General features: G+C 37.3%; 1 protein-coding gene across 2 annotated transcripts; it reads left to right on the forward strand.

Annotated features, from left to right (window-relative positions):
• Positions 1 to 1,251: 1,251 nt before the first annotated feature.
• Positions 1,252 to 24,590, forward strand: raf1a (Raf-1 proto-oncogene, serine/threonine kinase a). 2 transcript variants are annotated; one of them, XM_028454009.1, is made up of 18 exons: positions 1,252 to 1,649; positions 5,426 to 5,652; positions 6,434 to 6,546; positions 6,634 to 6,736; positions 6,824 to 6,981; positions 7,255 to 7,344; positions 11,202 to 11,355; positions 12,425 to 12,544; positions 12,677 to 12,701; positions 15,141 to 15,256; positions 15,342 to 15,459; positions 16,938 to 17,022; positions 17,130 to 17,306; positions 17,413 to 17,459; positions 17,558 to 17,676; positions 18,780 to 18,911; positions 23,907 to 24,041; positions 24,127 to 24,590. In XM_028454009.1, the coding sequence occupies exons 2-18, from the start codon at positions 5,452 to 5,454 to the stop codon at positions 24,262 to 24,264; spliced, it is 2,031 nt and encodes a 676-aa protein (XP_028309810.1). In that variant the 5' UTR covers positions 1,252 to 1,649; positions 5,426 to 5,451; the 3' UTR covers positions 24,265 to 24,590. The 2 variants fall into 2 exon arrangements, with proteins under 2 accessions (XP_028309810.1, XP_028309811.1); XM_028454010.1 differs by lacking the exon at positions 12,425 to 12,544 and having other exon boundaries at positions 1,263 to 1,649.
• The last annotated feature ends 1,547 nt before the right edge of the window (positions 24,591 to 26,137 follow it).

The following is a 26,137-nucleotide window of genomic DNA, read 5'->3' on the forward strand; positions in this document are numbered from 1 at the left end:
TAGCATTGAATAGTGTTTAGATTGTGAAAATTCAACTTAGGCTTCAAGTTTGTTAGATAGAATAGTTTGTTCTATTTATTCTATTTCTTCAGACATTTATAAACATATATATACAACTAACATTTGGGAAAAAAAAAAAAGTTGCTTAGCATTGACTCAAATTTTATATGCACAATGCACATTTTGAGTTGTATGGTGAATAATAATGTTGCAGCATGACACACAATATTGGGGCATTCTGCCACCTAGCACAAATCTTATTGCTTGTGCAATTTAAAAAAATAAAATAACTCATATACCACAAGCTTGTCGGGTCATAATTTTTTTGGGTGATGATGTAGTTTGACTTTAAATTAATTTAATTATAGCAAGTACTGTATACTCCATCATGGCAGAAGCTTTTCAAAAGATGTTACTTTTTTTTCCCTTTTTAAATCAATATATGTTGTAAATTATTTTAATGTTGCATGCATAAAAGTTTGTGTTTCTTCAGGTAAGATACATGCAATAAATTGCTCCTCCAATGTATTTGAGATTAAAAGAAGAAAAAGTTATATGATTAATTGTGCTATCCCCCCCTCCACTTGATACCTCTAGCTTGTAATGTTCTTACATTTCCAGGTGATGGCGTAGTTGACCTTAAATGAATTATAACAAGCCCTTCAAAACGGAATCAGTGGGTTTAGTCCCTTAAAAAAATACCCATTATATACACTAGTGCAGTGCCTGTAGGAAGTATGTTTTGCTATAGGTTAAGTAGCGTTTCCATGGATGGTTTACATGGGAGCTTTAATTCCTCTTGAATTCAGAATACAAGTTGAATCTTCTTTAAACTGACCTTGTAAATACTCAATTCCTGTTGCAAAATTTAATTCTTAAACACACAAGCACAATCTGAGCCTGATTCGCAGAGATATTTGAGGAATATATGTATATATATATATAATTATTATTATTTATATTATTATTATTAACAAATACAGACCACTTAAGAAAAATACACATTGAACAACATTGAAAAGACTTTTTTTTTCTTTAAAAATGTAATTGTATTATTTTCAAAAGGCACAAATAACGGGGTCTCCAGAAGTGGGAGGGTCTATGTTTGAGCTAAAACTACGTACGTATCGTGTGTCTGTCTGTGTGTAATGTGTGTGTAACACTTTTAAGTCGGTGTGTGTGTGTGAGTCCTGTTTGAATCCCAGGCGTCAGAAAGGCTCACAGCACCAACTCTAATAAGCTGTGATGTTTATTCCTAAATAATAATAAAGCCACGCACAGAGCGAGCGGAGTTTTAACGTGAAGGCGCGTCGACGGACACCTAAAAAAAAATCACTTGTGTCGTGTCACTTTCAGGGTCCGACGGATTTCTGCCACTCCCGCTTTCCGCCACTAGGAGATCAAACTTTTCCTGCCTTTACATCAGCTGGTTTGTAAACGAGAGCCGCCTGTGGTGTTTGTGTGTCTGCGTCGCACACGAATGCAACGTTTAGCTGTTTGTTGTCCTACATTATATGGATGTTTCCCCCTCGTTGAGGGGTTTTCCCCGTTTTCCATGAACGCGTTGCAAATATGATGATGATGATGATGTCACCGACGCCACTTTTTCCTGAAGTTATGGCGGAGCACAACTTTTTAAACCTCTCTTGGTGAGCATGACACAGGCCTCTGTGCTTTTAGAAAGAGAAACACGGTTATAAATGCAGTGTTTGAACGGGTTCGGGGTTGAATGGAGGGAAAGAAACGAGTTGAGCAGTGAAAGTTTAGTTACTCTGCGCCTCGGGGGCCTTCGTGTTGTTTTCACACATTATAACTGGATCTACCAGGCCTTATAAAAACACAGGCTACTGCAGCTCTGCTGTTGTGCAAACAGCACAGCACACAGCACCACTTTGTTACCTGTTAGCATCAAAACCAGCACTTTAAATAGATTTCTACTCTTTGTAACAAGGCTAATATTTACAATACACCTTTCATTTGATACGTATTGTTGTGTAAAGTGTTCTTGGTTGTCAAGAAAGGTGCTTATATGCAATTAAAATGTATACAATGTAAAATAACACTAATTTCTATATAGCATTTAAGCATGGCACATTTATTTGTATAGTGCATTTCATACACAAGTCAATTCAGTGTGTTTACATCAGAGGTGTCAAACTAGTTTAGTTCAGGGGCCAAATACGGACAATTTTGACTTTAAGTGGGCCACAGATGGTTTTAGTTGGGAATAAGAAGAAATTCATTAACGTGTCATGGTTTGCACTTCCACGTATTCATGATATATAAATAATAAACTATCAGAATTAGAAATACTTTATTTATCCCAGAGAGAAATTACTTTTGTCACAGAGGCTCAAGAAATATTACAAATAAAAATAAACCCTAAACACAGAAATTAAGACAGAAAAATGTACATAATTGAGTAAATAACTGTTAGTTAAAATAGGATTAAATACAAGTACACACATTATAGTAGGAAAAAAATAATATAGGATAAATTATAATACAAATATGAATATATCAGTCCCTGCATGATCTTAACTGTCTCAGATTCTGGGAATTTGCAGAAATTTTGTGGAATCATTTGAGAAAAAAATGCCAGATTTTGGAAAAATTGAGAGTTCTTTCATCAATTTAAGATTAAAACGACTGCCGTCTCGTGATATACAGAGTGCAATACCGAACTCTGCAAATATTGTTGATTTTAATCGAAGTTTTGTATTTGGATGTGCTAAGATATCTACAACTGAATTGGTTGGTAATTTGCAAACTGTTTCACATTTTTTCCTATAATTTTTACTTACTCGATCAGGCCGTATTTGATGCTCTAAAGGGCCGTATTTGGCCTCCGGGCCTTGAGTTTGACACGTGTAGTTTATATGATTTAATAAGTTCAACAGAAAACATTAGAGTTGAAATATATAATATACAATATACAATATAAACATTAAACAGAGTTAGAAATTAACAATAAAAACATGAAAATCAACTATGAAATAAAATTTAAAAAAAATCCCTCCCATGGTTATAAACATGTTAAAATCTATTTTAGAGGGAGTTATTACCCCCAAAAGGCCCTTACATTTTTAAAATTAAATAATAATCCGGAAAGGTGCAATGCAAAGATGTTAGAAATTGACTTTTACGGCTTTCAATTTTCAATTATTTTGTGTGCAACAAAAATATTCAGTCTCACTTGTTGGTATTGACTGTTTTTTTTTTTGGTGGTTTTAGACCGTCTGTTACTGTGTTAGTGACTGATTTTTTTCAGTCACCCTGGTTATCATAATTACTGTAGTTTTGAAATATTATAAGTTAATATTTAATTACACATGAACAGTATGAACTTCAGGATGATTGACTTCTGTAAATGTTTGCACGCTAACACTCAACGGGACAAGTTAGAACCTGTGAAAGTCTTACATTTTTGCTCAACGGTCCGTTAGACACACCTGATCTAATGATCGTAGACGCTCTAAATACTAAATAGCATCAGTTGTTGTGAACACAGTTTGATCAGCATGGAGGGGATGGTGGACGACCCACAATGCTTTGCTTCTTTCCACCTACTTTAGACAAACCAGTTATTGCTGCTGTGACACAACCACTGACAGCAGTAAATCATCTCCCCCGTGTGTTACCACATCTTTGTGGAACAAGAAGAATCAACAAGGAGGGATATTAGGCATTGTAATTGTGGTGTTAAAGAATCGGTGTGGCTTTATGGTTGCTCTCGAGGATATTTATAGTTTGTCCTCTCTGTGTAATAATCTTTAGAAATTTTTGTTTTGGCTATGTAAGCAGTAGGGGTGTGCATTGCCATGAATCTGATAATAAGATTCCTGATTTGCATGTCACAATACAATATATGCCGATACTAAACAATACGATATACATTGTGATATCAATAATTAAAATTTTCACCTTTACAAGTACAAGATGGCATGAAATACAATTTATTATCCCCCGCCACAAAGTGTGAAGGGTGATTTTTGGTTTGAGCTCCGTCCGTCCGTCTGAGTTAAAGGGGACAGCTTTTCTCAGAAACTGTTTAAGATATAACAAAATTCGTTGTGGCTTCAGGGTATCAATGCCTCGATGGAGTTCAAAAATGAGAAGCGCGCAATTTTTTTTCCTGAGTTATTTCCCTTGTTCTTTTTTTTACTCTGTTCGAGGTATCTTCTAAGGGGACATCTTTTCTCAGAAACTGTTGAAGATACGATAACCAAATTTGGTGTGACTTCAGGGTATCAATACCTTGATGGAGTTTGAAAATGAGAAGCGTGCAATTATTTTTTCCGGAGTTATTGCCCCTTTTACGTTTTTTTTTTTTACTCTGTTCAATGTTTCTTCAGAGGGGACAGCTTTTTCTCAAAAACTGTTTTAGACACGATAACCAAATTTGGTGTGTAGTTATTGCCTTGTTTTATATTCTGATGTGATTATATTTTGTTATGTATACATCTAAGTTCTTAGATTTAGGGCATTTAGGAAAAGGTTGTGATTTATGATGGTGGGGGTTGTTGATGACTGTCTTCTTGTTTAATTGGTTTTTAAGCTTGCAAGAACAAGTAAATGGTAACTAACTGTAATTCAAGAACCAACATAAAAAACAAGTGTTATGTTTATCAACTGTCAAATTAAATTTTTCAAAAAAGTTTAACTTTTGCTTCTACAGCAGATTCTGATTCTGTTAAGTTCTTAAATTGTTTAGAAAAAATAAAGTGCCCAGTATTTTTTTTATGAAAATAAATTGCAATCAACTTCCAAATTAAAATGCATTGATGAGTAAGGAAGTTTAACAAGGTCTGATGTGGTTCACTGACACCTAGTGACCGGGCGTTTACGTGCTATGCATTTGTTGGCGCAATTAAATGGGTTTTTCGTAAGAAAAAAAACCCAAAAAATTTAAAAAACCGCTTTGAACATTTTTTGGATCAATGCCATAATTGCACGGTGAAATATTGCAATACTGTATATCGCTAATTCGATTTTTTTCTTACACCCTTGGTAAGCTGTGACTTTCCCACTTTTTCTTTAACTTTTTTAAAACAATTGTTACATACATAAATGTCATGCTCAAGAAAGTCAAGTGAAATTGAATCACGAAAGTTGTTTAAAGCTGACCAGAAACAAGCTAGCGATGATGTAATCCTAATTCTTATATTGGGGATGTGAAAGTTAACCCTTTTACGTGAAATATATGTAATTAACTTGCAGCCAATAATTAACTGTGTTGTCAGATTTAATATAAGGTTTTTATAATGTTCAAATGCAGTTCTTTAAAAAAAAGTTATGTAATTTAGTTTTTTTTTTTTTACTTCCAAAGTTCAACACTTAAATTAACACTGTTGCTGTTGTTGATCATAAACTGCAAGAAATTTGACAATAACTTTGATTTTGTGTGTTTTTTTTTTTTTTCCAGACTATTGAGAGCACCTTGTTTTACAAATGGAGCATCTTCAGGGAGCGTGGAAGACCCTGAGCAATGGCTTTGGAATGAAGGACTCTGCGTTTGAAGGCCCCTGTCTGTCCCCCACCATGGTCCAGGGCTTCTCCTGCCAGCGTCGCTCCTCAGACGACAGCAAACTGCTTGAATCCAAGACCAGCAGCACCATCCGCGTCTACCTCCCTAACCAGCAGCGCACGGTGGTGGGTTCACGTGCACTGATGCAAACTCAATGTCCTGATACAACTGTTGCTGCCTTGATAATTGGTCGATAGTGATAATGCTCTGATAAAATATACATTCCCATAATATATACTTTTATTTCTTATTTTTTAGTAAGGAATGTTAGAAAAGTCTTGATCAAGTTATTTAACTCAAACAGAAAACAATAATCAGCAACAGTAGGTATGAATAAAACTGACACATTTACTATTATCGACCAATAAGTTATAAACATTTTGACCTGAAACATAACAATATTCTACAATTGAATAGAAAAAATAAAAACAATTTTTTTTTAAGACTGAAAAATAACTTCAATAAATCCTATAAAAGCTAAAAATATGTCATTCTAAAGTGAAAAATATGTACTAGTTTAATTTAAACATACTTAAACATATTCTATAATTGAATAGAATAAATAAAAAATGAGAAGACCCTGAAAAATAAACTTAATAAATCAATAAAAACAAATTATGCTTGTATTCGAGTGCTCATATATGAGATTTTAGATGCAGGCCGATGTAATCCGATACCGATATCCAATGTTTTTTTAATGTTTGTATTAAGGATCCTTATTAGCTGATATCTTAGTGACCAGCTCGTCTTCTTGGGGTCCACAGAAACTACAAAATATTTTTATTGATATACCCGATATTAAAATAAAAATAATGTAACCCGTATGATATCGGGACACCTTCAATCTGAAGGCAGATGTAGCATATAATGTGTTGACTTCTCTTTGTTTTTTGTTTCATCCTCCAGGTAAACGTGCGACCAGGTATGACTCTTCACAACTGTCTGATTAAAGCGTTGAAGGTGCGAGGTTTGCAGCCTCAGTGCTGTGCTGTGTTTAGGCTGCATCCAGGACAGAGGAGGTAACCTCAGGAATACTCTTCACACTATAATAAAGTCTGTATTATTAAACGTTACAATTGTTTAATGACTCGTTTTTTTTTTGACAGTAAAAAGTTTCGAATGGATTGGAACACAGACCCGACCTCATTGATTGGGGAGGAGCTGCTTGTGGAGGTTCTCGATCACGTTCCTTTGACGACGCACAACTTTGTAAGCATAGTCACATCATCATCCTCGACTCTCGACAACAAAGTCACACCTGGAGATTTAACTTTTCCCTTTTCTCCTTATTTTCAGGTCCGAAAAACCTATTTGAAACTGGCTTTCTGTGATATATGCCAGAAGTTTCTTCTCAATGGATTTCGATGCCAAACGTGTGGATATAAATTTCACGAGCATTGTAGCACCAAAGTTCCCACGATGTGTGTGGATTGGAGCAATATCAGGCAACTGCTGTAAGTATTAATATGCATTGCAACTTTCTACAACTAGCTTTTAAGGTTGTTCTTCAAACTTGCTTTTTAAATGTAACATCAGGAGATAAATATCACAGAAATAGTCTCCGTGGTTCAGTATGCATGCTCCGTAATCATTAAAGATCAGTATTGTTGACCATAAAGATAAGGAATGCTATTTACCTGATAAAAGGTGTGACACGCTACAGAAAACACACACACTTTCCCATGAACGTCATAGTCAATTTCACTTGTTCTGATTTTTATCTTTAGTTTGTGTCCAACGCCTGGGGAGATATCAGCTCCGTCCCTGCCCACACTGACATCACGGAGGATGAGAGAATCCCTCACACGCTTTCCAAGGTGAGCCTTGTTTATCATCACAAATTAACTCATTCACTGCCAGCAATTTTCAGAGCAGCCAACCCCATATTGCCAGGCATTTTAGATGGTTTTCACTGATCTTTCAAGACCCACAGAATATTTTGTACGATGACAATCTGAAATCTGAAACCAGATTCTGAAAGATTAGACTCTCTACTTTCATCAGATTTTTTTGTTTTTGTTGTTTATAACTTGTTTAGTTCTTCTGTAATTAGCAGTTGATTAGTTTCACACAAATCGCCAATTTGTGACAAAAAGCTGAGAAAAAATACTTTTTCTGAAAAAACCTATTAGTCAATTTGCTTTAGGGACACTTGGTTTCCTTCTATAAAACTACAAAAACAACACTGAGACCGGGCTTTTGATGGCAAAATTATTATTATGTTGCTATCTGGGTCAAAGTTGAATGGTTTGCTTACTGTATTTTGGCCGTCCTCCAAGTCTCTCCCCCGTCATTCTCCACACACACAACTTCGTCCTTCTCTCGGACATGCCGAGTCTCAATGCTTGCCCAGTTTTTTTGATCGTTTTCTCTCATTATTGCGACACTCTCAATAGACCACTTAGTTCCACACATGCTCTGGTCGAGTGTGAGCTGCTGGGAACTTCAGCATCAACTCTCGTAGCGCAATTTTCTGTCTTGTAAACTTCCTCTGAGCTCTGCCCATCACGGGTGATCTGTTGTCAAAGGTGCGCTGCTGCCACCGACATGTCACCAGTTGGTCACTACATCATGGTATAAGCTTCGTCACACTGTCTCTTAGCAACCCCAGCCGAAAAAAAACACAATTGACGTCTTTAGACGTCTTTGGCAGTCAATGTTACTAAACCAAATGACGTCTTTAGACGTCAATGCCAGTCAGTGAGTTAAAGTCTAAACTATTGCACTCCAACAACAATATTTAATTACCCAATTGAAGCCAAATATGCAAACCTGCATTGTGTTTACATTCAGTGTTATGGGTTTATTTATAACCTCAGTCAACTTTTCTGTGCTAGTTTTTATTTTTGCAAAGAACAAGACGTGTAATGAAGGCACAGGTTTGCACATTAAAAAAAAAAAATTATGTAGATGACTTGAACTCATCAGGGTGAATGAGTTAAAGGAGCATAGAACAGGCTTTGTGAAAAAAATAAACATTAAGTTAAAGTCTTTTGATGCTAATGGGTGATGAAGTGTTTAAAACCAAAGAGAATGAGCCTTGAACAGATCGTGTGATGTGTTTTCTTCTGCAATTCCGGGCCCCAATTCCCCACATAATTCTGCAGAAGTGACGTTAAGTGACGCTGAATGTGCGTTCTTGATGGCTTGGAGAGGCGTTCACTCTGCCGGAAATAAAGAAGAAGAAGAAGACCACTTTGAGACTGAAAGACGATGAGCTCGGTTGACCAAACTATTGTTTGGTTTTGCAGAGGCATGCGCGGCGGTCTTGCAGTAAACCGTCACGTGAACGGCAGTTGGAGTGTGGATCAGGCCGCATTTTTCGAGTCCGACTTGAACCCGACAGGCATTCAGATATTTATATCCAAGCCCGACTCCAACTCGACGGATAAAACTTTATTTCTTCCTCATACAAATGAGGTGAGTGGCCAGCCCGCTTTTATTAACAAACAACCGTTAATGTCAACATCAGATCAGCGCATGGGGTAACGAGTGAACGTCAAACACACACAGGGACCCAGTGGATCTATTCACATAATCCATGTATCAAAGCTAAATGGTAATGTCTGCAGCGCTGAAGCTGCACTCATTGCTACAGCTGCTGCTGCAGGAATGAAAAGAACGCTTCACGCAAGGACATTGTGTGACCTTACTTGACCACCAGTTCTAAATATCTGTCTGAATCCGACCCGATCAGTCGGGTACCCTCGGGTCCCGTCGGGCTTTGGTTGGGTATCCATTCTCTAGTCACAGTATCATCTGTGCTTCTGTGAAGAGTATTAGCTGTGGTGCTAAACAGCGCTCCCACGCCGGCTTGGCTGATGACTGCAGTAACACTAACGACCGTTGTGTCACTATGGAGTCTGATTTTTTTCATCCTGCACTATGCTGCTTTAAATAAGTGGATAATGAAACTCAGGCAGGACTAATTGTTCATAAAAAAAAAACAAAACAAACAAACTGGTATATTTCTGCTGATTGGCTCACTTGGTGGAATTAGATAAGAATTTCTTTAAATAGTAACATTGCCAAATATATGTTGTCATGTGCTTAGTCTGGTATCATGAGTGTTTGACACAGAAGGAGATGGGAGCTCACCATGCCTGTAATTAGGTGTGAAAGAGTCTGTTTGAAATGGTTTAAAAGCGTTCTGAGCTGCTCTGACATGGTATCAACTTGTTCCTTGTACAGTTTCCTCCCTAACTCATTGTGAGATGATATGATCCCCTGTTTGATGATGTCATCATGTCACTGGGTTTCCACTGTTCCTATTTCAACAAGCATCAATAGACCGTTAACCTTATTCTGGACCTTCTAATAATGCATCAATTTTATGTAGTGCTTTTTTGGACGCTCAAAGTCGCTTTACAGAATTAAGGGATTATTCTTTCACTCCACACTTAGTGGTGGTAAGCTACTATTGTAGCCACAGCTGCCCTGGGGCAGACTGACGGAAGCGAGGCTGCCAAAGTGCGCCATCGGCCCCTCTGACCACCACCAACACTCACTCACTACATTCATACTAGGCCATGTGGGTGAAGTGTCTTGCCCAAGGACACAATGACAGATACCACTGCAGTAATTGTCCCCCTTCTGTGATCAAACAGTGGTTTAAACCTCCTGGTTGCACGTTAGCACACGCATGATTTTATAAAACCTGTTAATACCGCTAGTGCGTAAGTAGCAGCTGTTTTTGGGTTGATGGGAGATTAACACACTGAGCTGGTGAGCTTTGCACTTTGCAGCTGACATTAAGGACAAATAACCCTTCAGTGTCTACTAGAGCCGTGGTTCCAAACCTTTTTTTGTCCCATGTAGGTTTGTTGTAGCCCTGTTACAATTTTGTCACATTATGTGTACCCCATCTTCATATCATAAAAAACCCCTCCACAACGTCATGCTGCTTTCATGTGATTACTTTATTCATTAATTATTGTTAGGTTGTGGTAAATTTGTCCACAAATTTGCCGAAAAAGGAACTCTCCAATTATTTTTTTTAAATTGAATAATTAATGTTTAAGTACCCCCTGCAATGTGCTCCTGTACCCCAAGAAGTACGTGAACCCCTGGTTGGGAATCACTGGTCTTGACCACATGTATCAAATTCAAATCCGACTCTTTAGAGCATCTGATTCAGCCCACAGGAGGAAGTAAAAGTAACAGAGAAAACATAAGTCATTGTGTAAATTACCAACTAATTCAGTTGTCTTATTTCAATTCAATGAAACTCCACAATATTTGCCAGGGCTGACAGGTTTTCCATTCATCCATTACATGATGGCAGTCATTTTTAATCTCAAATTGTTGGAAGATCTTAACATTTTTCTAAGAGTCCTGCAATTTTCCAAATATTCTCCAATAACACTGCATATTAAATTAAAAGATTGGCACAAAATCAAGGAAAGTTAAGTGAATTTATTGTTTAACGTCACTGTCTGTGTTTTACATACTGTGTGTTTCATTTATCATTTCACTTATATCTGTGGCCCACTTGAGGTCAAACTATTCCATATTTGGCCCCTGAACGGCCGTAAAAAATGTTTGACCACCCTGGTCTGGAGGCTCCTATTAAAAGCTACTTCCCTCCAAAACTGCTTCTTAAACTATAAAATAAGCTATAGTTTGTATTTTCCTGTGTAAAAGTTGCCATTTGACTTTTTTGCACCCCTTGCAGCTCAGCACACCGGTATTCCACCCCTCATGCTTTCAACTACACAACGCCCTACCCACCCACAGGCGGCGGGCTCTCCCAAAGGCAGCGCTCCACCTCCACACCCAATGTCCACATGGTTAGCACCACCCTGCCTGTAGACAGCAGCATGATCGAGGTAACTACTACACACCATTAGGGGCCCCTTAGGTTGTCCTGAAGGTTCCAACAGCTAGTTTAGAAATATATCATACCTAGGCTAAGAGCTCTCTTGGTTTCCTTTGTAAGTCTTTGGAATCCCCCTGTGATCTTTGTTCCTCTTTTCCATCTCTCTATAACAGTTGTGGTCAACTGGCAGGGGTCTAATTGTATGCGCCCCCCAAAGTAAATGTACAAAATTATGTTAAAATACACAAAACAGCAAGAATACACTAAAATATACTAAAAAAACTACAGTACTACAAAAAATACAGTAACGGACAAGAAAAACATAAAATACTCAAAAACCATAGAAAAAGACAAGTAAAGCACAAATGATTCCGCAAGCCCACAGTATTACAGACAAAGCAACAACAGAAATACACAAAAAATACTCCAATATCACTTCAAAAGAAATACATTTTACAGGAAAAATACACAAAAGGACAACAGAAATGCACAAAAAAATACAAATAACACAAAATCACATAGAAAATACACAAAATGATTAAAAAACATACGAAATTGCAGAGAATGACAACAATAGTACACAAAAGAGAAGAAAAACGCATATAAGTGACTTTGGGAACCGAAAGTACGACAAGGAAATACACAAAAAATACTCAAAAAAATGGAAAATAACACGACAATATGACTCCAAAAGATACAAAATACACAAAAGGACAACAGAAATTCACATAATAAACACACACAGAATGACAGAAAAACACACAAAATTACTCCTGTGTTAATGCTCAGATTGGTCATTATTCTGAATGCTGACATGAATGTACATAATGTGGCCCTTCAATCAAACACATTTTTTTGGCCCACATCTGCTCTGTAAAGTGATGGAAAAGCCTATTTCTCTGATATTTCTTCTTCTTTTCCTGCATGCTTTGTTCACCTTCCCTTCTTTTTGTTCCCAGTAGAAACTTTACCTTTTTACATTGTTCCTGCATTACCTTCTTTTGCTCTTTCCCTGTCCCTCTTGTTGTTTCCTTTGTGGCTTGTTTTCGTTCTATATTGTACGCTATCGGGGGGAGTAGCTAGACTGCCTACATACCTTCCCCAGCTCCTGGTGCCACAGGTTCTGGCTGAAGAGGAGAGTAGGTATTGTGCACTTTTCCCAGCCTTTTGTTGAGGCGTCACCAGGGAGACCAGAAAAGGTTAGACCACAGTGTCCGTGTTGTGTCTGAGTCGCTTACTACTGCATTCACTTCTTTCCAGCGGCATCACATTGTGGAATCTGCTTCAACACACTTAACATTTAGTGTTTGTTTGTTTCTTTGTCTTTTCAGGATGCAATACGTAATCACGACTCTGGTAAGGCTGCACATCATTCACATTATGTCAAAGTTGTTTGTCTTTAGTTATTCCCTCCTTTCAAATTTATCCGACATAGTTTAGGCCTCATCGATCAATAAATGAACGATAATCTGCTTGAAAAAAAGTAATCGGTAGAAATTGTCAATTGACATTGGCGGAAAAGTTTTGCATTGCATTGTGGGATGTGGAGTCCCGTTAAGTGTTTTTACTTCATTCTTCTTGTTATTTCTTGTGACTTTCCAACACATTTCTGGTGTTTTTCAAGGACTGAAACCAGTAGCAAACAATGGTGGATGTTTGATTTAATGTGATTTATTTATTTTTGAACATGTATAGACAAAAGCAATACAAGTCCAAAACACAAAGCAAGAAGATTTCAATAAAACATTTACACATTCAAAAAAGGAGTAGGAAGATGTCTGACTTATTGTTTATTGTGGGGTTTATTTTGAAAGATCAAAATTAAGTTGGAATTGAATGTCTCATAAAGTGAGGTGAGGTGATATCACGGGGAATACTGGGAACAAACCTGAACAAAAAATGGAGTCAAATCACTGTCCTCCTTATCTGGTGAAGAAACACAAGAAATCCCAGTAAGAATGAAGAAAAAAATGCTTTAATCTACAGGACTCCACATCCCACAATGCAATACACAAATAAGTGTTTACAGTGGAGATCAAAACACTGTCAATTTCAACCTTTTTTTTTTAACAGCAAATAATCTTCATTTGTTGATCTATGAGGCCTACACTATGTCGTTACATTTTTAAATCAGATAATAGCCATCAAATTTTTGGCCCGTCCCAATATTTAATGGCTCAATTTCTAAAGGCATTATGAAGCTTTTCTTAAATAAAAATAAACAAACCATGTACCACATTTTGATTTAGTCCTAGTCCCAATAGTAGTCATCTGCATTCATCTGAATTTGAGACTAGTCTCTAACTTCACTCTGACTTTAGTCTAGACTAAATTACCTGTATTTAGATTTGATGACTGATATTATCCTCCTTCCACCAGGGCAGATCACAAAACTGAACGCCTAACTTCCCACACAGAGATTATTTTTGATTGGTTCATTTACCGTCATGTCCCACCTTTTTCACACTAACTTCCTCCTACCAGGTTGAATAACTGATCATAACATTAGGATTAAAGCTGTGTTCGAAATGCTATAGAAACATACATATTACTCATTCTAAGTTTGACTTCAAAATGAGTGTGTAGAGCGTTCACTTTAGATTGTATGGAAAGATTGAGTATGCAATGAATACACAGATAAATACTATTTCGGGACATTTTTTAAGTATGCACGGTGGGCACGCTAGTCATACTCAACCGCCCCATGATGCATTGTGAGCCGATTGTAAAATCGTCCTGGAACCAGCTTCAAGCTAAAAATCAAACATCCCCTTTTCAAAATTAAAGCATCTCTTTTTGTCTTTCATTATTTTTTTATCCCTCATCCTTTATATTTATCATTATTATTATTATTATTGTTGCTGGGTTGTGCTTTGTTGTTCTGTTTTTATTTCTTTTTGTTGCTTGTTTTGTGCACCAACCACCAAGTCAAATTCCTTGTACTGTCCTCAAAACTGTACATGGCAAATAAAACATTTCTGATTCTGATTCTGATTCTGATTAGCTTTTTAATGCTTTTCTAAATAGGGCTTTTGTTTTGAAAAATACGGTTTAGTCAGTAGCACAATGGAGGGTCTCGGAAATGTGTATACACAAGTTTTATGGATCAAATGACCATCCTAATCATACTTAGTTGACAGTTAATACTCATTGAGTATGTCATGTATAGTCCAATGGTTCCCAATCTTTTTTGGATTGTGACCCCATTTCGATATCAAAAATTTCTGGCAACCCCTTAGACCTTATATAATGCATTTTATCTGAACTAGATTTATATTTGAAAAAGTGAAAGTATACAATACAGTTGTGTTAAATTCTGTGCTCTTTTTTTACTTATGAAAATTATTTACCGGTAATAATGATTATATTCAATTCAACTTAATTCATGTAGCGCTAATTACAACAAAAGTCAAAATATTTATATACGGATTTAATATATAGAATAATAGATACAGATTTATAGACTTAATAATACAAATTTAATAATTGAATTTTTTATGTATATATATGTTTAATCAGTAATTAATTTCAGGCGACCCCATTTAAATTCCAGGCGACCCCAAGGTTGAGAAACACTGGCATAGTTCATTAGTGCCCCGATTCAAACACAGCCTGTCTCAATAGTTGATAAAAGTTTTAGTCGATTTTGTCATAACTTGACCGGTTCTAAAATAACAATTATTTGATTGTATATCTAATGAATAATAAAGGATGGGGCCGTTATATCTGATTCAAATAAATATAATTTGGATCCATATTAAGGTGGACAATATTCTTTGTTTTGTGTATTTGAAGCGGGGAGTTCCCCAAACCAGAGTCCCACCGGCTGGTCTCAATCCCAACCCAAACCCCCTGCACCATCCCAGCGAGAGAGGGTCACAGCCTTCAACACTCAGGAGAAAAATAAAATTGTAAGTTATTTGGTTAACTATTTGAGTTGATCAACCCCAAATGCAGTTACTCATTGAGTAAATAATCATCTTTTTTCATCCTCAGAGACCTCGGGACAAGCGAGACTCGAGCTACTACTGGGAGATCGAGGCCAGCGAGGTTTATCTGCACTCCTGCATCGGTTCAGGCTCTTTTGGGACTGTGTACAAAGGAAAATGGCACGGTAGGAATGCAGCGAAGCACTGTCAGGTGTAATATTTTCACATGCACATTCCACACTTTGCCATCTTCATACCGTTCCTCCTGATGCATAAATGAATGTAAGATATTTAGAGTGCATGTCAGGTTCACTGTGTTTTCAGTAGAGGTGTGCATTGCCATGAATCTGACCATACAATACGATTTCCATGTCGCGATACAATATATCCCGAAACTAAACAATACGATTTATAATGCGATATCAATAGTTACAAATTTCACCTTTACAAAAGATACAAAATGGTATGAAATACAATTTATTTAATTTTTTTAAAGCTTGAGAGAACAAGTAAAGGGTAACTAACTACAATTCACGTACTAATGTCAAAAACAAGTGGTTTGTTTATCAAACTGTCAACACCCTTAATAATTAGACTATGAATAATTTAAAACAAACATATGGACGAAAACTATGTAAAAATATATATTGATATTTTCTTAGACTAGAAAAAATCAAACTGCAACTTGGGGCGAAATCCAATTAGATTTCATGTGAACATGTCGTCCGTAATCCGCTATCAGGTTGATAAATGGTAATTCAATCTATAAAAAAATGCACAAATTTTACAATGCATATGTTAGCGTAATTAAATGTTTTTTTGTTAAAAACAAAGTTAAAACAAGTTTGGATGAACTACGGTGTAACGTCTCCGTGCTGAACACGTACTACGTTTACGAGAAGTCAGTTAAAAAACTTGGTTCCGCCGAGTAAAGAAATGTGGCACATACAAAGTAATGGGCCCATTCATATATTGGTATGTGTCAATTATTCGGTATCACCAACTGTCGCAATTTTTGACTGACAAATGAATGACAAAACAGCTTTATTAGAAATTGTTGAAAAGAGGGGGGGTGGGCTCCTCGGGCCCCAAATCGAATTGTGTGGGGCATAATTGTATTCTACATTGAATTACCTTTGAAACGATATATGGCTCAGAGCGTCTCATCATATTCATTCATAGAGTATTCATACCAAACTGCTTTCGGACTTAACTAGAACTAACGGAGGAGTAGTCATTTGAAAAATGGGACCCCCTGGCGCCCTCGTGACACGTACGGGCTAATGGAACCTATTTATATATTGGTATGTGACAATGATTCAGCACCACCAACGGTCGTAATATTTGACTCACAAATAAATGAGAAGCTGATATTCGATTTCAAAATCGGGGTTGATGCGTACACATCCATAGATTATACCTACCAAATTTCAGCCCAATCCGTTCACGAATAACAGAGGAGTAGCGATTTTAATTAGTGTACACAACAAGAAGAAGAACAAAAAAGTGAGTGGCGTTTTTGAGTCCTGTCTAAAAAATTGATTTGATCATTGTTTGGATAAATACGATAATTGCGCGGTGAAATATTTCGATATATGGCAGAATCATTTTTTCTTACACCCTTAGTTTTTATCTCATCCTCGTTAACTAATTCTTAATGCAGGTGATGTGGCAGTGAAGATTCTAAAGGTGACTGATCCCACACCAGAGCAGTTGCAGGCTTTCAGAAATGAAGTTGCAGTATTGAGGTAAGGTTTAGGTTTATTTCCAAATGTATAAATGTCCTTTGTCATGCAAGCTTTTGTCTTATCGTCTCTGTGTCATGCTTCCTCTTCTCCTCCTTCTGCGGTCGCAGGAAAACACGACATGTCAACATCCTGCTGTTCATGGGCTACATGACGAAGGACAACCTGGCCATTGTGACCCAGTGGTGTGAGGGCAGCAGCCTCTACAAACACATTCACGTCCTGGAGACCAACTTTAAAATGATCCAGCTCATCGATATTGCCAGGCAGACGGCACAGGGCATGGAGTGAGTTTGTTTGAAATGTCACCAAAGTCACCATTTCCTGGAAGATCCAAAGAAAATCAACCAAAATATCATTGAATTTGTTTTCCTTTGTTTTTTTTTTTTTTAGTTATTTACATGCAAAGAACATCATTCATCGAGACATGAAGTCCAACAGTATCCTTTCTGCTTGATTAGTGTGAATCTGTATTATATTTGTACTCTAATCTTTGCACTCAGCCTTTCCACCTGTTATATTTTTGATGACACCGCAGATATCTTCTTACATGAAGGGTTAACGGTGAAAATTGGAGACTTTGGTCTTGCGACGGTGAAGGCCAGGTGGAGCGGCTCACATCAGGTAGAGCAGCCCTCTGGATCCATTCTTTGGATGGTGAGTAAAGCATAGACACTTGGAAACATTTAGGATTGGCACTCTGAAGAATCTCAACGGGTAAACCTTAAATCTTTTTAAATACATGAAATATTACTGTTAAAACAACTCAGTAATCAATTTGTGGTGAGTCATCATGAGTGATCCTTTTCCAGTTGACTATAAATTGACTTAAATCTAATTTCACTGGAATGCTTCGTTACTTACATTATTATATAGTTGGAGGGACACTTTTTAACGGTTATTTATTATCATCATCACTCAGTATAAAAAATTAGAGAAATAATCAGATGCAGCAACAAAAAATATGCTATTTAAAGTGACATGGTCATGGGCCACATGCGGCCCTTGGTTTAATCTTGTGCACTCTGAAAAACACACAAAACCAAAACCAATAATGCACAAAAACACACAAAATGAGAAACTGATCAGAGTGTCTGTTAATTCTCTATTTATAATTTCACTAATTTAATCATTAACACTCATCAATTCTTGCATTAATTCATTGCTGCTTTTACTCCAGCAACAGTGTGGTTTTTGGTCTGAATTATGGATTTTAATTCTTCGTATTTTTAAAAGTTTATTCCTCTATTGTGACATAAGTTGCTCTCCAGTTTCTCTGTGATTGTGATTGGTCTGACGCTGTGATCTCCACTTCTGTCACAAGAGCGTGCACATAGTCAGGCTGAAATCAATTCGCTTAACTTAGCGAGTTGTAATCTAGATTCTGTCTGACTGACAATGCTGGATCCAATGTTAGTATAGGCCCCAAATGTACACAAAAATAAACAAAGAAAAGTAACTCCAAAACACAAAAGGACAAGACAAATACACAAAATTACTCATCCCAAACAGTGACGGAAATACACAAAATGATTCCAAAAACACACAAAATGAGCAAAATAAGTGCACAAAATGAACTCTAATAATGCACAAAATAAGAGAAAAATAAACAGAATGAAAATGTACTGTATTAATCTTCAGATGGGTCTTTTTTCTAATATTGTGGCCCTTGCATCAGGCAATAACATGTTTACATAAAGGTTAAATTAAAAGGTGACGTAGATTATGTTTTGTTTCCCCACCCCTCACCAAACCAACAGGCTCCTGAAGTAATCCGGATGCAGGATAACAATCCTTATAGTTTCCAGTCCGATGTCTATTCCTATGGAATCGTGCTTTTTGAGCTCATGACGGGGGAGCTCCCATACTCTCAGACAGCAAACAGAGATCAGGTACGTTTTACAAACTCTCTGTGACCATAAGTCATGATCTCATCTACCTATAAAATGTGGATGTGTGTGTGTGGAGCAAATATCTCCCCGATGCGGTGCAAGTTCGACCTGAAACGGGTTCCAAATACCCCGAGAGTGTGTATCTGTTATTTTGGAGTAATTTGGTCATTTCAAAATGTTTATTTTAATTTTATTTCGGCCCTGAAATGAAACCTATTCAGCTTTTGACCTCAGGGTGTGAGGGGGCGCTAGAGCACCATCTATATCTATTTGACTGCACAGCTCACTTCTGGTGCATGCATTAGCTCCCGTGGACTTCTCTTTTCTCTTTCGAGGAAAAATACTTTTTTACTGTTCTTTATTTGGTGAAGACATTTCGAATCGTTTATTTTCATGTTAGTTTGACCGTTCGCTATTTAGACCGGACAGACCTCACCCGGAAGTTATTGACGGCAATGGCTGCTGTGTTGAAAGCTGCACATTTCTCAGCAGTGCGCGTGTGAGAGAGAACCAACAGAGGAGATTTGTGTCCAAGGTAGAGAGTCTCACACACACACACACACACACACACCGATCAGGTGCGCTTCACTATCGATCACCATCTACTTGTGTGTGTGTGTAACGGATCACCATTTAGTCCGGTTACAGTCTGTGTCACGACACCGTCCATTGGGTGGTAGTGACTGTAGTGTTGAGTCAGATCAGTAAACGGTGCTACATAGTGAAGCCCGCCTGATGATTACTGCAGCTTCACTCACGACACACCTGCCACTACACCTAACTACTGAAAATAAATAAGTTTAGTGAAAGCTTGACAGGCGCGCACACACTAAACGACAACAAAAAATATGAAAATGACTCAACATACACAAAACTAAATACTTATAATCCCACATGAATGCATACTTCCGACGGGCACTGTACATTACAGAAAAAAACACCAAACGAAAAAATATATAAAAATGAGTTAAAAAAAAAACATTTATCATGCGCATGTCTCATAAAATTTAACCAGGGAAGTTGCACACGCTATTTTACTTTGCACCTGCAAATATACCCCATTATAATGCTACAGAATATGTTGTTGTTATGCTCATAAGTGACAACTCTTCTTAAGCTCCCACTATATGAATACATACTTCCGACGGGCACTGTACTCGACTTAAAAAAAACATACATTTACAGAAAAATACAACAAAAATATAAAAATGGCTCAAAATACACACAACTAAATATTTATACAAAAAATACACAAAATTACTCCTGAATCACACTACAATAGCAACAAAAACAATAATTATGCCAAAAAACACATCACTCCAAAAAAACATACATTACAATAAATTTAAATAAAAAACAGAAAACATTTATGCACAAAAAGACAACAGAAAGATACACAAATACACATGACTCCAAAAAACATTCGTTACAGAAAAATACACCATACAAAAAAATATTAAAGTGATGATGAAGTCATGCACATATCCCATAGAATTAAACCAGGAAAATTGCACCCACATTTTGCACCCGCAAATATACCCCTTATGCTCCCACATGAATACATACTTCCAACGGGCACTCACTGTACTAGTATTAATAAAATATGAAAGGCAAGAGTCTCACTCTAATAGACGTCATCAGAACTGTCTGTTCATTTGACACTATGCAGTTTATTTGATTCGCCCGCTCTAGCCCGTTTCACTTCTTAACCTTTAGAAACTCCGGTTAAGTTCTTTGTGTGCTCAGGTTTGCAGGTTTTTTTTCCTTCCCGCATAAAAGTTCTCACTCCTCTCATGGTCTTTGATGCCAGGCTGTGAACACGAGACAGAACGTACTTAGAAAACTAAACTCTGAAGATGGTTATGGAGCTGGATCAGAGCCAATCACCTAAATTTAGTACCAGTAACTGAACCCTGTGTATGTGTGAGGAGAGCTGCATGTTCCCTCAGACTCAGTTTGCTTTAATGATAAATGTATCTGCAGATATTTGTAGAATATCTGTATTGTTGTAATCTCCAGTTGCATGAGGTTCAGCCCAACACTGTAACATGTATATGTAGTAGAACCCGACCTAGATGTGAGACTTTAGGGGCTGATACAGATATGTGGGTCAGAAGCTTTACCATCCCTGCTACATGTGTCCCAGACAAGTGTTTCTGTTCAGGAGACACATTCAATATGTTATTATATTTTTTAGACACAGTAAATGTCCAAAGGACTTGGTGGCTTCTAGTATACTATTAACATAACATACTATTAACTAACATACTAGTAATATACACATACTAACATACTATTAACTTTTAAAGACACAGAAACATTGTACGTGCTTTTATCTCTTCTCATTTAGATTACTGTAATCACTTCATAAAACATACTTTTATCGGAGAGCTTTCCTTGATTTTAAGTAACTTCCAACTTGTTTTTGTTTTTGTTTCTTAAACTGTTTTAATCTTTGGCCAAGACTCTATATCTTTTATTTTCTACTGTATAGCTGCCCTTGGAAAGCATTTTGTAACATGAAAAGTACTCTATAAATAAAGTTTATTATTATTTATTATAATATTTATTGGAAAAAAAGAACATTTCCATATCTTAAATCTGTGCTGTGTTTTGTCAAATTCATACAAATGATGACATGGTTTGTTTTTAATTTTAAATTGGTAGAATGGTGCTTTTTGTACTTTAAATAGGAAACATTGGTGTTATTTATGTTATTGTTTATTTTATATTCCGTTATACCCAAAGTATATGCAAATATTCCCTAAAATATGCTCACTTGAGGTCAAACTGGACTGAAGTAGGTCTCTGGAATAAATTATTTTGATCAATATTGTTATCACGATTATAATCACAATTATTTATCAAAATCCGTACTTTTATTGCTCTACTTTTAAGCAAACGATGTGTGTACAGTTTACAGTGCAAAATGAAACTTTAGATGAGAATTATACTGAGAAATAAATAAAAATGGACCAAAGTGTTACAAATGTAAAATGGCTAACTGAATAAATACACTATTGCAGTTATCATGAAATGCAACTCATTGGAAACGATCGCAGCTTTATGGCACCTTCACACCAAACGCGTCCAAAGCATCAACAGCATCAGGTTTACATAGACAACACATGGTGGACGTGCTTCTAGGGAGCATCAGAGGTCCTTGCTGTGCGACCTGCGCCTCCTGTGCGGTGCATTTTGAAGCTTTTTGCGCGGTGGACACTTTTGACGTGCGTCCGGTGCCTCAAATGCGGTCGACGCTGGAGTTGGGATTGTTGAACTTTTGGGGCATATCGTGGCTCGTCGACCAATCAGGAGCGTTCCCCAACCGTGATGTGTTCAGAATAATGAGAAGAAAAAAAAACACTAACTGGAGGCGGAGACAGATGGACAGGCGCTTTTTTGCTGGAATAGAGCGCCTGTAGTTGGTGTCCTGGTAGGAGATGCGAGCGCCGATACGGGTCAGCAGGTCTTCAAACGGGAGAGATGGAAGTAGCGCTGAAAGCAACTCTTGTCCGAGCGCAGCTCTGGTGAATTCAGAAACGGCGCCGAGGAGCAAATAAAGCCAAGCCACTCTCTGGATAATGTAGAGCCGATGAACGGGGGTCGGAGGCGGAACCACACTTCTCTGTAGCCCTCTAACATCACAGTGCACACACTGAGTCTCACCAAAATACATCCGACTGGAAGCACCACCTTCTCAACACAATAATGTTCCCCACCACTTCACAGTCACTGGGTGAATTATGAACGTAACTGATCGCCACAATATCATCCAATGTATGAACACCACCGGAAACAGAGAAGCCCCTCCCCTCGACGCGCTCCCTTTCCAACTTCTTTAAATGCGCGTCTCGAACATCTTCGACGCTGGTGACAGGCGTGCAGATTCATTGAGCACAAGCGTCCAACTACGGGCTTGAGGCACAAATTTGATGCCTGAAATGAACGTACCACTACAGTGCTCATCAGGCCATTAGGTGCCTCAAGGTTGCTACTGACGTGTTGCTTGCTTGTTATTAAAGTATCTTAATGAAGCCTTAATAGGGCTGCTCAATTAATCACAATTTGTTTACGATTTAAATTACTACACCCAACAATGTCAAAAATAACATAATCGAGAAAAAACGATTATTAAAAAAATATATATTTTACTTTTATTTTTTTAAACGTTTAATTTACTAAATAAAACAAACCCACTATTTTGGACATCGCCAAATATAAAGCTTGGCACACACATGTTGTTAATACTAACTTTGAGTTGTTTAATCTATGCACATGCAAGCCCCTCCCCTCTGCCCCTCTCAAAGCTAAAGCTAGCCTACAGGCTAACACAGGGAAAGTTGTTGCTAGTGGTCTTGAAACATGACAGGAGAAATGCAGCAAAACACTTGGTTAACAAACGGTAAGTTAAATTCTCTTCTATGGGAACACTTTGGGTTTGATGATGAAAACCTAGAGCAAAGACACATCACATGCAAGAAGTGTTTTGTTTTCTGAAAAAGTGAACATACTGCTTTTAGTGTTTGAAGGATTCTATTTATGTTTAAAGACTATGTTTTATGTTTTATGTACAAAAACTGAAGAACTTTTTGGCTGATAAATAATCGTTTGAATAATCGTGATTTCAATAATGACTAAAATAATCGTGATTATTACTTTTTCTACAATCGAGAAGCCCTAAGCCTTAATCATGTGTCCGCCCCCTGGTGGTTGGCTGACTACTGGGGGTGAGAAAGAACCTGATTAGATTTGCAGCAGAGCCCACATTTTAAACGGAAATATTTCCAGTGATCAAATTAATTTAATCGTGACAACCAACATTATGATCACGATTAAAATGTCATTAATTGTGCAGCCCTGTACCAATCTGGTGTGTAGTAGATCACAGGGAATCTTGGGGAATCATTTTAATATTGTGACATCTTGTTACATGATATCTTGTCCCACCTTCAGTAACACTCAGTCCCATCACCTCGCTCTCTTTCCTTACAGATTATCTTCATGGTGGGAAGAGGATATTTGTCACCTGACCTCAGCAAACTCTACAAGAACTGCCCCAAAGCCATGAAGAGGTTGGTGGCCGACTGCATTAAGAAGTCTAAAGAGGACAGGCCTCTCTTTCCCCAGGTGAGCTCCTCTCAGCACACACGCACATCACCACGCGCTTCGTCCACTGTGTCGTACAACATATTTTCTCCTCCTCCTTGTTCAGATCTTGTCGTCCATTGAGCTGCTCCAGCATGCGCTCCCAAAGATCAACCGCAGTGCCTCTGAACCGTCCCTCCACAGAGCCTCGCACACCGAGGACATCAACACCTGCACTCTGACCTCCACTAGACTCGTTTTTTAAGGGCTCACACTTTCACTGAGTTGCCTTTTTTTTTCTTTCTCCTTGACATTCATTAACTAGCCCGAACCATCAGTAAAATGGGCTACTATAGGCCAAACAATGCTCATGCAATCTTATCCATCTATATTAAAGAATAACAGCGGAAAGGGAAGTGTAGAGAGCAGAAACGGAAAGGAAATCCAAAGGTTGTCATTAACATTAACCCTGCTTATGACTACATGTATTATGACATATGCCGGGTTCTCACATGAGCTTTCTCTTCTCAATTTGTTTTTTTTTCTCCGTACCAGTTGTAAATAAATGCACGCACACCTACCTAAGACAAGGATGAATGGACTTTGAAGTAAAAAAAAAGAGTCAGACGGACGTGTTTCTTCTTTTTCTTTGGGTTTTTTTGGGGGGAAACGGACACTCGTTCTTCATCATCAGGCTCTTGTGTTTTCTGGTGATGATGATTGTTGATCTTATACCTGCCTGAACAGGAAGTAAAGCCTGGGCTCTGACGCTGCACAAGTTCACCTGTCGTCACCACGCCCTCTCAGATGTAGTCGATTTAGTTACACAGCGATAGTTGATTTTTGTATTGTCTTAAAAAAATGAAAGCAGTGCATATGGGGAATTTATTGTCTTTTTTTGGTTTTGTTTTTAACTACTTTTTCTTTTTTTTTTTTGTAAATGTTTAATTTAGTGAGGATGAAACTCTGCACACATTGTTATACTGTCACATTGGTTACAATAAACACATCTCACCATCTATTGGTTTCTAGTCAGATAGAAGTTAAGCAGTTTTATTAAATATTCCCAATGATTTGGAAACAACTTTTTTTTTCTTCTGTTACTTAAGAAAAGTGTCTATTAAATATTTTATTGAAATTAAGTTAAATTTCTTTGACAATAAAAAAAAAAGTCTCTGGATGGTTTTGGTGTTTGTTTTTCCCTCTTTTGTTGTAAGTCAGATTTGATGCGTTACTGTTAATTGAATTCAAACAACAACAATGATAAATATGGTTGGTATTACTACCTGGCTTCTTATCACAGGAATATCTCACATGTGCAACACTTGGTGACAGAGTGTAATGTTTACTGTAGCAGTGACAACATGGTGTAACGTACCAGGGGATCCAGGCCAGACGGCCACCCAGGAATTCCAGCATCGGCTGAAGGCACTGGGTAAACACGTAGCTATACTGGGAGGCTCAGTGGAACAACAAACAACCAGCAGGGCCCACATGTGATGGAAAGAGTGTTTGCTTGAGTGTAAACATTCCGTCTGTGATCTGTGTAAGAAGAAAGGGTTGATGTCATGTTTAAACTTAAAGGTTTGTCTTTTATTACTGTGAGTTACATGGAAAGATTTGATTTTTTATGTCTTAAAAGTTTAATTTCTGTTGCTCAACCATACTCTATGTGGTATTTGAGAAAGGGAATCAGAAGAAAACCTTAAACACTTTGGACTATAATTTGTCTTTTTTTGCCCTTTTTAAAAGAAAAAATAAATGTATATATATATATATATATATATATATTTTTAGCTCAACAAAACCCATTAATTGGTTCTATTTTTGCAGCACAAAGTGATGCTCTGCAAAACTCAACATGCTTCATCACATGCTGTGCTACAGCGCCATCTACCGTTCTGTTTGTCATTTCTTTTTCTTTTTTTTCCTCCCTTTTTGTTTGTTTTGCCATGTTTAACTGATGGTGATGTGCTGAAATTACCTACATGTATTTAGGAGCTCTCTTCTGCACAGTTGCATCACATTAATTGAATTTTCTTGATTTGATATTTTTGCTAGCTATTTTTTTAAGTTAACTAGAATATGACTAATTAAAAAGAAAAATACTGTGAAAAAAAATCAAATTGATATTTTTG

The sequence above is a fragment of the Gouania willdenowi genome, chromosome 7 (assembly GCF_900634775.1).
Source record: "Gouania willdenowi chromosome 7, fGouWil2.1, whole genome shotgun sequence".
NCBI classification, from domain to species: domain Eukaryota; kingdom Metazoa; phylum Chordata; class Actinopteri; order Blenniiformes; family Gobiesocidae; genus Gouania; species Gouania willdenowi.